The 12,856-nt window shown below is 38.2% G+C and overlaps 1 protein-coding gene across 10 annotated transcripts in view; it reads right to left on the bottom strand.

Moving 5' to 3' along the window:
* Positions 1-12,856, bottom strand: part of TCF12 (transcription factor 12) — a 166,402-nt gene that overhangs the window by 20,175 nt on the left and 133,371 nt on the right. For 9 of the 10 annotated variants that reach the window (XM_034066284.1, XM_034066288.1, XM_034066283.1 and 6 more), the window contains 5 exons: positions 9,853-9,958; positions 8,584-8,723; positions 8,129-8,273; positions 6,473-6,537; positions 2,240-2,318 (listed from right to left, as the gene is read on the bottom strand). In XM_034066284.1, the coding sequence (XP_033922175.1) occupies positions 2,240-2,318; positions 6,473-6,537; positions 8,129-8,273; positions 8,584-8,723; positions 9,853-9,958 (535 nt within the window). Of the gene's footprint in view, positions 1-2,239; positions 2,319-6,472; positions 6,538-8,128; positions 8,274-8,583; positions 8,724-9,852; positions 9,959-11,099; positions 11,120-12,856 lie in introns of those variants that run through there. The other variant, XM_031046149.1, reaches the window with a different exon arrangement.

Here is a 12,856-nt window from a genome sequence, read left to right on the forward strand (position 1 = left end):
AAGCTTTTACTTAAATTAATTAAAAAATGTCATTACCCTTATTCAGTAATGTAACAGCCAAATGGTCAAATACGAGTTTATCTACGTGTGTCATGAAGCTATCATCTCTCAATGCTTTAAATGGCAGAGTACTCCTACTGTAATTTACAATTAAAGGATATGCAAGTTATGACTCACTCAAACCTATAATAAGAATGCTAGATAAACAAAGAACTAACTGCAAAAAGAGGAAAATCACAATGAAGGCTAAAATGCTGCAAAGCATATTATTTTAGTGTACATAAAACATTTGTGTTATCTGCAATAACTTTTTGGGTCAGGACAGAAAATGGCTACCAGGAGTATCAACAGCCATAAATGTAGTAGTAATTACTTTACATTGTGCTTCACTGTGTTCTCAGTGACTCATCTGGGAATAAAGATAAAAGTCCAGATTCATAAATGAAGGTAATTAACTACTGCAGCAATTTACCAAAGGCTTGATAAATTCTGTATCACTGAAATTAAAGGGGGTGGGAGGGTATAATCGTAAAGCAGATGCTAAGTTTGTGTCTAAGAAGGATTTCAGAGTTATTTGCTTACATATACTACTGTCTTAGCCATCAGAATCCAGAATAATGAACACAAATTAAAATGCAAATTTTGGAGAGTTTTACATTTGATACAGGTTCCAACAGACAAAGGCATCAATGGCAAAGGGAAGCTTCACATTTCAGGGACCTCAAATTTGTGTTCTAAACCCAGGAATTAGCTGGCGCTTTCACACTTACAAAATCAGATGTAGTATCTGCTCAGGGAACTCCAGTTGGAATCTTTAAAATTTAAATACTTTGAAATGTCAGAACTTTTCTTCCAGCCACAAAGTATTTTCAGTATTTGCTTTGATGTTAAAAAGAAAGCAGTAGCAATTTTCTAGTCTGATCTACCTTTTCAGTACAACAAGGATACACAAAACATTTTTTGTCAACTGCAATCACTGCATCAAAAAGCCCATTAAGCCCATCCTCACTCAATTCAACACGGAATTTTCAGTTATAGAAATGCTCAAAGCAGCTGCTCAGGTATACCATGTCAGATATTCAGTAATCCATTAAGACCATAGAAAACCAGAGCAGTGTCCATTAAACATAAGTCAAGTATGAATGATGAAAGTTTTCTGAGTGACACTGCATGTAGTCTGTATATTCACTTACATATGTCCATGGCTGCATTTTATGTGCCATAACTTTAACAAATTATTGCTCTAGATTACGGAAGTGTCCAGCCAAGCTCATTCTGTGCACCTTTCACTGCAAGTTAATTTGGGGGTTTTTTTAATAAAAAAATCTAAACACTACTGCAAAAAGTGACCAATGGCCTGGAGCCTGCAGGAATATATTAAACAACAGAGAAAGGGAAAACAGACTGTTGTATAAACGTTAAATAATTTAACTAATTGCACTATAGGAAAGAACAGGTTAAAGTTACATCATCTTGCTTGTAATTCTAGTTCTTTGTTAAACAACAAATTTAACTCAATGGCGCTTTCACAGCCCTCTCTATATGGAGAACAGCTGTTCAACTTTTACTAGACAGCTGAGGCCACAGTGTCTGTGAAAGCTGCACTACCCACTAATAGCTGTAGGCAGCTGCCCACAGTTCATCTCCACACTGGAATGCTCCTTCCCACATTCACACTACAAACACACAAAGCACAGGTGACAGAGGTGGCTGCAATATAGAGCATTTATTTTGAAAAATGCCAGAAATTCTTCTCCCATAGAATGAAAGCATTCATGAGATACGAATGAAAAGCTATCCTGTGTAAAAACTGGATACTCTCATAGCTGCTATATTTTCATTAGAGGGAACACACATCTGTTGTGTTTGTCACTGAAAGCTGCCACAGAATTTTAGCATATAGCTTTAAAAAACCCAACAAAACCAACCAAATCACTCTTAATTCTATCCGATAGTACAGATCTGTACAGACATCTTTATAGCTGTGGTTGTATGTGGTCAGTGTTGTCAAAGATTATTTTAAGAAGCTAATTTTAAAAGCCTGTCACCAGGATTTAAGTGAATGCTCGTAACAAACCAGCTAAGAATCTGGATTTCTAAATCTGGATTCAGTACAACGGAAATATAAACTAAATGCAGAAGTAATTTTGCAAGGAATCTAACTGCTGATTTCACTGCGATTCCAAACAGGAGGCTTTCAAAACAACAAATGAGTTACTGACAAATGGCTATTCTCTACCTGTAAGAGGCGATGGTGATCCAACTGGTGTTGACGGATTCGATGGGAAACTACTGCTGGTATGATCAGGAGAATAAATCTAACAACAGACAAAAGAGATTGTGTATCAATACATGCCATAATATTCACTAAAGAAAATAGCTATTAGGATTCCTTTTCATGCTTTTAATTGTCATTCATGATGCTAGATTGATAAAAACCCCAATTTCATCCTTCAATCACAGCTCTGCTTTATCACACTCAAGCCTCTAAAAATGTCCAGAGAACTTTCATTTTCAAGCAGCTGTCAAAATAAGCACAGCCTGTATTTGATAGCAACACGAGTGTAACTGATCTTCCTTCTACTTCAACAGCAGCAGAAATTACAGCCTTGTTGTCACTGAAGGAGAACAATATACATAAGAGTTAACAGCACAAAGATAATTATAACAAACAAAACTTCAGGAAAATGTGAAGAAATAATGACTTCCCCAATTTTACAGAGAGAAAAGATTTTAGCAGTCAACACGTTATCTTCTAGAAATTAAGCCTTCACAAGAGAAAAATACCAAGAAAACATTCAGCCCTAGTTACGTACCTACCAAATGAGAACCATCTGAAATTTTTTTGCTCTTCCTATTGTATTGCAGTGTGCACAGATTTTCCCTCTTATTTCTGTATCAGTTGCTCCCTTGAGATACCAAACCTCAACTTGCAACAATCCATTCCTTGCTATTAATGTAATTAAAAAGCCTTAATAAAAACAGAAGACATAATGCTTAAAGCTTTAATTAAAACTTAGAATTCTAAGATTCTTGGAAAATTAATTTTGTGAGGGCAACTGAATCAGTTTAGGGGCTGACTATGGACTTTAGAACATATTTTTACAGGTCACCAGTTCAAACCTGTTTTGCTTGAGCAGAGACCAGGATTTGTTAGTCATCAGATGGCAGTTAAAAAAAGTCTTCACTGGCAGTGTGGTTGATGTCTCTTCTCACAGACAATATGACATTTCAGCATTTAGCTGACAATAAACTGGGACTTGGTTAAGTTGCATATTGTATTTTTTGAACTGACAAAACTAGGACCTGAGAGACCACATGCTCCTTCTTGGTTTATCACACTTTCCCATTAGAAAACACCATCAGTTCCCTATTGGAAATACCTTCTCCATTTAATATATGCTAGGAGGTAAGTATATTTAAAAGAATAAACCACCTCAGACCACTGTAGGAAATTAATGCATTGCATATGAGCATAGAAATAAATCTTGGGTATCAGTATGGGAACTGCAGAGTTCCAGGCAGGTAAGATACAGAAAAAATTATATCAGAACAAAGGCCACAAAGTTTCCTTTGAAACTGTTTTCCACTGCTCTACCTGCTGATTTTGTATGAGGGAAAACCTCCATTATACCAAAGCCACAACTAAGACACGAGATCAGAATTCATTCTGCATTCAGTCACTGGCCGCTGTGCTGTTAAATGACCAATGATGAACAACCCTGACACCTTCTGCCAGGCTTAAACGGTAACATGACTCATTTTACTGCAACAAATGAGACTCCTCCTCCTATCAGTCATGGTCCATTCCAATCAGCAGGATGCCAATATGCCAGGGTCTAATGAAAAGGCTCTTAGACAAAAGCTGCACAATTGAGAGCCTGCAGAGCCAAACCTCGGAGCTGTTAGTCCAATTTTTTAAACACTACAGTGTACATTTCAGTTAGGCTTTGTTATGCTAATGTTATTGAGTCTAAAGCAACAAAGAAACTTAATTCATGAATTACTTTTAGAAGTCAACTTCCCCACATTTTCTTTTCTTTTGTGAGGGGACCAGTGGCTATTTAACTACTGAGACCGTACAAAGGCCTTTACCCTAGTTCTGAGGTAGGAATCAAAATGTAAGTTATCACAAAGAGGTCTGATATAATCAACAAAGTTAAACAGTTCTCCTGTTTGATCTCCTCTAAATTAAAGACCAAGTGTTTTGATTTGGCATTAGGCAATGAAATAAACCAGATGTTTCTCCTGCCATATAACCCTCCATGGGCACAATCTTAAAGGGTTATTGTTTGGCAAATGTTCAGGGAAACACATTAGAAATGGCACGAATACCCAGATTTTCTTTTCTTTCTATCTATACTAGTTCATTATCCAAACTAATGCGTAATCCACAGGGCTTTGGGAACTTTGTGTAAATACTTTCATGTACAATTCTCTTTCTTGCCTACCCTGAGATTAAGACCACAATTATCCAGGCTTAAACCTAAAATAAAAGAACCTTTGCAAATGTATTATCTGGCCTTACATGTTTAATCACATACTATTCTGTATGGTCTTTAATACCTAAACTGAAGAACAAATGTCATATCCTCTGATGTTTCGCACATGAAAGGCCTATTGTGAGATGTACATCAACAGAATTTTAGAACTAAAAATTCCTCTCAACAGTTGCAGCAGTAGCAGTTAAAACCCCACCAGAAAGGCACGTACTGTTGTCTTGGGGGAGGCAAAAATAAACACTAAAAAGACAATCACAGTATTTAAATGAAACTTTGATCAAACAGAAAAAATATTCTTGTTTTACTGGCTATCAAAATTCATCAGTGCCAGCTTCACCTGCAGCAGAGAGCACCTCCCCGCTCTCCACAGCCAAGCGGTGCTCCTCGCTGAACAAGCGCAAGAAGTGTGCTGGGTGCGCGTGTGTTGTGGGGTGCGGGGGAAGCAGATGGATGAGGCGAGGGATTTGAAGTGTGCAGACTATGGCATGCAGTGATAGAGCAGATGGAATGCATCACCATCAGCTATGACAGAAATGATTTATGGAATGACCTGGCTGCTCCTGCCAAGCAACAACACGAGATGACAGAAACAAGTTTCTATGACAACCAGAGCCCACCCACCAGTTAGATTAAACATTTCTGCCCTGACTTCCACTCGCAATATATTTAGAGTTTTTCCTCACAACATCAGCCTCGCTTTCTCGGCTAGTGACTTGGGAAAAAATACCTGAAAGGATGAGAAAATAACTTATAAAAGAAGAGCAGTGGAAAATGTCAAAGTCCTGCAGCTCTAACGGGCCAGCATGTCAGACTAGCAACAGAAATTTTGGTCAAGCTGCAGAACAGCACAGCAGACATCCTAATACATCTGCAGAGTAAGGAACAGCCTGAAGTATGTAAGCATCGCTATTTCTAGGAGTCAAAATGATCCCAGTTCCTTTCTGACAGGTCTCAAACAGACAAAAAAAGAGTGTTAACTGCCCTCTGGGCTCGTGAATTGTTATCTGCTTGCTGAATCTCCAAAAGCAACAGGGACAATGTTTTTCTCCTCAAAGCCAGTAGGTCAGAGTTCTTCTACCCAATTTGGACATTACAGACATTATCAGATCTGGTAATCCTTTAACATATGACCCTCTGAGGGATGCAGGGGAAACAGGATCTGCACAAATATGCGCATCTGCATTCACTGATAGGAGGTAACAGATGCAGAATCCAACCCAGGAATGGTGTTTTGGGGCTGCGAAGTAGTCATTTCTATCTTTTAAATCAGACCTAGTCACCCTATTCGCTATGTAGCAGAAATACAAAGTGGTCCCCCAGCAGCACTCCTAACTGAAATTGCTGCTATACTGAATCAACTACCACTTCATAAAACGTACATCTGATTGTATTAATGCAAAAATAACTGCTATATGGGTGCACACACAAAGCTTATGATAGACTAAAGGTACCTGCAATATTTTACATTATCTACATTATTGTAGCAAGAATGAAGAGTTTAAACTTTATGCATATATAGCATTTTAAAAGCTGCTCCATAAATCACAGCTGTACAACACAGCATTCAAACCCACTCAGTTTAATAAAGCCACTGAGAAAACATTTTTAACCTTGAGGCAGGATCTGTTCTAAGAGTAATGTTAAAAATGTTTGACTTTAGCTCAACACTACAGGGAAGGAAAAAAACCAAAACAACCAGTCAACCCCCAAGCTCGTCAGGATTGTCTTTTCCTTTGTCTGAACAGCTTTCTGAACTCGGTCTGCCCCAAAGTTTTTGATCACCTAAAAAGACTGAATGAGTCTCCTACTTGTTTTTTTTATGCATTTATCTATTATATGACATTACATCACAGTGTATTATTCTAACTTTGTACATGAAACTCCTGATTTGGTATCAGAAAAGGAATGAAATAATGGATGCAATGATCAAAATGTGATTCTCAGATCTGAATATTCGAACTGCTACTTACAGATGCCAATGCCTTCCCGAGGGCATCACCTGTCTGTGAGCTTCCAGCACCATTTCCTCTGTTTCCTGTAAGGTGGAAAACAAACCCAACACTTATTTTTAAAGCCGAAATCTTATATATGATTTTATTCATCATGTACAGTTGAGCAACCACTTTTGAAATGGATATTCTGAGGAAGTCACTGTCAACAGAATCAGCTCGCATTATACTTAAAAATTTAATTAAAACAATTAGATTTAAATTGAGATGATCTCCTCTTTCAAGTCACACATGGTATCACCGCAATAACTTCAGCACCAGCAAGGGAAAGCAGTTAGAAAACAGACTAAAATTATTTTCTAGGACTACAGGCTAATTTTAATGAAATAAAATTGTATCATTGCAGCTGATTTCTAAACTGTTCTCACTGAAGTGCTGCACATTTCATTAGTTCTTAAAGCCAAATTCACTGAATAGTTCCTTGTGTCTCCCTGCTCCCCCGCTCTAATTCCCCGTGTTGTACTCTCATCTTTATTTTAGAAAATCCCTGAAAAGCTCTTATCCACCAAGCTTTCCGTCACTCCTGCTCTCAGTTGCATGTCAGCAGCTTTGCATGCCCTTTTGCTCCACACACCATTAAGCCGAGAGGCAGTTTGAAGCCCTGCCAATTGCAAACCCAGAAAGGGCCTGAATCCTGCAAAATCTCTGCTTTACTGCAGGAAACAGACCCTTTAAAAGTGAATCTCCTTTCTCCAATTATCAATTTCTAATGGAAAAAAAAGTGTTTATTTAATGTAAATGTAAGCCATTCACACCAGAAAGCCAAATCATGCAACACTTGCTGCTTCAAGTTTGGGGCAAACTTGGATTTTCTAGCCTGAATTTCCCATGCAGATTCATTAACTGCATTCTGTTTAAAAGACCCAAGTGTAAAACTTCCCAAATCAAATCCAATATAGTCACTCTAACTAAACTTTGCTTACTTAAAATGAAACTATGCAAATCATATCAAACTGACAAGGGGCATGTACAAGCAGTTAATTTCTACATCTGTATCTTAAGATGTGCAAATACGTGCAAGGAATGGATGGATCATCCTTTATTTTGTGCTAAGTAAGCACAGAAGAGACTAAATCAGCCACCATCCTGGCTACCCAGTAACGTCTGAATCAGTTAAGAGAGGAATTTACAATGCAGTTTATCAAGCTCCCCAAAGAAACAGCCTTCCTGCCTTTCTCCAGCACAGTACTTCGGTGATGCAGCAGCTCTGAAAACCGCAACACCAGAACTACCTACATGAACAGTACATATAGCAAACTATGGAAGGATAACTGCTGTAAAGTCAGAGAGATACGATCTCCTGGGAATACGCTTGGCTGTGAAAGCAAACAAGCTAGTAAGTCTTAAGCTAACTGCACAATTTGCCTCATCTCAGCCATACTGAGGACAGAAACGTCACAGTGGTGCAGTATCCCTGATTTACATGCATCCTATAAATTAAAGCTTACAAATTCTACATGTCATGCAGCCCCAAACTGCATTTTCTCATAAAATTGAAACAAACAAAAAACAAAATCCAAACCAACCAACCAAAAAAAACCAAGCCAACAAACCCAAAAACTTAAACAAAAACAACAACAACAACAACAAAAAAAAAAGGCAAGAAGAACTTTTTACCCAGAATAGTATCTGATCCATTGACAGGTGGAGTGTGTGAGGCAGCTACATAAGGTGAACCGCTGGTACTGCCACGATGGAAGCTAGACATTGGAGGAAGACTGGCATTTATATCTGTAGGTGAGACTGAATGTGGGGGATAGCTCTAGAGAGAAGAGAAACAGACATAAGACATTAAGTTTGTCTTTAAATAAATGTTGGTACTTTAAGATATCAAACACACAACACCCAGTGCCTTACTAAAGAAAGTGTCTCATCCATCCTCTGAACACACCACTATATAGCCACAGATATTTATTTATACAACAGACAAATAAAAGGACATAAATCTAATATAGGAAGTCTGTGATTTCTGACAACTGGGTTTTTAAGTGACACACAAGAGCAGCAAGAAATTAATTCCTGTAAGTCAGCTCTCTGTATACAAATACACGAATCTGTGCTACGTGTCTTACCAAACGGTCGTGTGTGTGCAGGCTGCCGTAACTGCCGGACTGGGACATGTGGGAAGAGGAGCCTCCCAGCATCCCACCGTAGCCGGGCTGGCTCATGCCATTGGATGAACTCCAGAGGTCAGAAGAATTGTGGGTCCCATCTTTTTTTTGATAAAAAAGAAAATAAAAACCCCATGTTGAATGAAGAAGTTAACTGAGTGCTACTTCCCTTTACACCAGTAGTTTAGGAGCAGACAAAACTCAGCTACTCAAACAAACAGCAGCTGGGAAATGGTGACCAGTTCATCCGGTGGTTCCTATTTTCATGCCACCAAACTGTTGCTGAATTTATAAAAAAAAAAATAAAGAACCAAACCCAACAGAGGCTTTTATAGCTGAAACACAATCCAAGCACAGCTGAGAAAATACCAAGTACTTGTGCTAATTACACAGACCTTCAGTAAGGTGACATTTATATCTAGAGGCTTGATAAAAATTCCAGTCTGAAAGAAATAAGAAAGGGGGTGGAGGGGGGAGATGTTTGGCTGAGCAGAGCTCATCATGCACATACAGTGCAAAACAGCCATTCACCTAAAATAAGCAATTTATAGTCTAAAATACCTCCATACCATAAAAACACAAAAACATTTCATAATAGCACACTGAAGTCACGGAAATGACTGCATTACATAAGCCTTAAACCCGTGTGTCGATGCAGTTTTCCTTCTGCAGCACAAACTGAAGTGCTCTGTAAATTCCCGTATTGACAGACTATGCTTTCAATATGCTCCAAAACCTCATCAGACTCCAGTACGAGCTAACTGCATGACGTGAGGCCAAGGAAATGAATTCCGCTCTCGCTTTGTTCAATGCAAACTCCTTTTTTTTGGCATGCTGGATATACAAACATTTGAGAACTTAAGACTGTTAGTTGATATTGTACAGTCAAATTCCAAAGCGACCAAAAAGCCCCCACCTCATTTTTCTCCATCACTCCAGTGTGCTGCTCTGAAGCCCCTACAAATCAAAGGATGGCGGATTCTCTCCATCTGGCCTGGTGTATAATCCCCTTAAATTTCAGTCAGCAATTAACGTCATGAGAAGAACTTTAAATCAACAGACAGCTCCCTTCATTTAACTGTTTTAGACGTATATAAAACTTATTGATAGACTCTCGCACAACGTTACCTTTACACTTCCTCATTCATTCAGTACTGCAGTGCCTGACTGCAGATGTCTACTCGAAAGACAAGTGACATCTGCCCATATATTTACAGTCATTTTACCCACCTTGCATAAAGAAAGTGCTAGCAAACATACTGCTCGGTGGCTTTGGAGATGGGTAACTTGGAGATTCTCTGTTGAAATCATCAGAACTCGGGGACGGTGCATACACCTAAATATTGGAGAGCAATAAAAGCAGGTTAGTAGTATCTGGTTGTCGTACATTACAAAAACCCATAACAGCATACAGCCACAGAGAGAAAGCACACATAAAAAAAGAACAGTGTAGCAAGCTGCAGCATTTGTTGCCCTTGTTTTATTTGCTTTTTAGCAAGTTGCCACAGTACAGAGGAACTACAGTAGAATGATCCTAACAACACACTTTCTGGTGTGCCAACTCAGCCAGGTGGCCTGATAAAAGCCTGAATGCTGATTTTTCTTTCTAAGTGCCTGACTCGCACAGACTTGTTGCTCAAGATAAAAAAAGCAAGATAAAACAACTGGGCCCCAAACAAATTTTATTTTAAAACAACTGTATGCCCGTTTGAATATTTAATTAGCTGGCATCCCAACAGTCAGAAACAAAAAGAACATCCAGTGACAAAGGTTTTAATGCAACCATTGTATCATACTTTTAGAAACTTCCACACCTTTGTAGAGTCATCAAAAGTATAAGTAATGCCAGTCCTAAGGACACATTTTAAAACTGCAACATCCAGCATGTTATTTTCACACTGGCCTAGCATTAAAGAAAACCAGCCTCGTTCTTTTTTTCAGCATAACTTCACATTGGAACAACCACTCAACTTGCAAGCAACAAATTATCTGAACAGGCTAAACGTTCTAAGATGCCAAATAAATGTAACCATTAGAAGTCTTTCACTGCAGGGACTCTAGGAAGAAACACAAAGTATATTCAGGAATAAGGCAAATCAACAAAGCCAGTATTCACAGACTCAAGGACTTGACCCATAACATTAGTTGTTCTACACAACGCTATGTCATCACACCAGTCAATACACTGAACACTGCAGTATGACCAGTGCATGCTAAAAGAAAAATTTTACAACAAAAAAAGGGCAAATTAACAAATAATGTAGCAAAGAGCATCAAAATGTAACCCTGAAACAAGAGCGCCTTTTTGCTACCACATAAAAAAAGAGGTATTTTTTCACTTTATCATTCACCTCGCTTGTAAATATATAAATCTTCATAAACACATACATTAAGAGTAATTTTAAAACTTCAAAGCATACATAATGCAACCTATGGAGTGCACTATGCCCTACAATCCTAAAATAAGAAGTGATTACTTCTGTCCCTTCCTGCGCATCTCTAGGCACAAACGTTTCTCCAACATTCACATCTCTCCCTCGTCCTTCTGGGATGTTGTTTACCAAGCAAGAGAAGGGCCAGGAAAACCAAGCCGGCCAACAAAAAAGCCGTAAGTTCCCTAAAAGGGAACCATTGTTCTCCCGGAGAGTGACTGTTGTGATACGGATATTTAGAAAGTGAAGTGGGCAAGTCCCGCTTCCATTTGCATACCAATACCCCTCCTCCCCACTCCCAAATGCTTTTCTAGCCTGCTGTTGTCAGAACAAATGGCTGGGCATGTGCCTGCAGACAGAGCTCTTCTATATCAGAGGGGCTGATTTACCACTCGCTTAGACTCGTTTTACATCAACAGAATTTCAATACAATCTCTCAAACTGAAGTACAATGGAATCGGGACAAGGACACAAGGAATTAAGTTAGGGCATAGCTGTCGGTATGAGCTATGTAATGAGAATGGCAGCAGGTAAAAGGGCACTTGGTAAAAAGTACTCAAGTGGAACACAATTTTTTTTTTGTTTTAATATTTTTAAAAATAAAAATAAATTATTTTTTTCTTTTTTTCTTTTTTTTTTTTTTTTAGGAAAGAAAGCCTTTCAGGAAGCTTCTGTTCAATATTTTACTTGCAAATTTTCAATTTATGGAATAAATGTAAAACAAGAGATGCTTACCAAACCTGAGTGACAGAATGACAATACGTTCTAAGTGATGTTAACAGTACATATGTATTTACTATATATGATGAATGCATGTATATTCCATGCCTCCGACATATTTTAACAGAAATGTCACTCTGTCAAATTGTAAATACTCGCACTCATAAGACTGCAAACATATTAGGCAAAACTGGGCTTAATTTACAAGTTCTCCGTTGTGCAGAATAACGCAGCATATGCTATAGCTGATGGATAATCTATCACTGTCACAGGACAGCAGTGGAAACAAAGCTTTATGACATTTAGCACTTCCATGGAGATGTACGCTGATTAATGCGAAATCACCTACAGTGACGGAGTGCATTGCTTTTAAACTGTAACATTATCAGTGAGATTTGTAAATACAAGCTTCAGACAAATTTTAACATTTTGCATAATTGGGTGATTTATAAAAACTGAACGAACACCATCTCAAAAGGGAAATTAAAACTGAAAAACTCCTACAAATGTATCACTTAGATACATATGTACAAGCCATTAACATCATAAAAAAATATTATGAATTCTATTAACATAAAAGAGGCCCTTCCAAACAGCTACATGAAAGCCCTAGCACAGACACATAACTTTATATAGTTTCTGCTTGTTTTGGTATCTTAACTATAGCTTGCAAAAAAACATAGCTGCAATGTTATGAAGCTGCACTTGTGCCAGTCTACATTTTTCAGATCAAAGGGTTCTTGCGGCAAAACACAACTGATGTGGTCTCAAAGACTTCATTAACTCCAGATGTGGGGAAATAGTCAGCCAGTTCCACAAAAGGAGCAAGTCTCTTTTAGTTACAATCAGAACTACCCACAAATTAAAACCAGGCCTCTGATGTCATCTGATCACCTGCAGATGAGCGCCAGGTTTTTTCTGGTTAATGACCTAATCATCATTTTTATGTTGTGTTACTACAAACAATTCAAAAGCAAAGGAGAATATTTATTGAGATTAACGTGAAGTCCGAGTGGCGAAAAACACCGGCTTAAAATAAAAAAGTGTATAAAAAAAGTTGAAGTTTTATTTTTGAGCCAGGA

The sequence above is a fragment of the Melopsittacus undulatus genome, chromosome 9 (genome assembly GCF_012275295.1).
Source record: "Melopsittacus undulatus isolate bMelUnd1 chromosome 9, bMelUnd1.mat.Z, whole genome shotgun sequence".
Taxonomy (NCBI): Eukaryota; Metazoa; Chordata; class Aves; order Psittaciformes; family Psittaculidae; genus Melopsittacus; species Melopsittacus undulatus.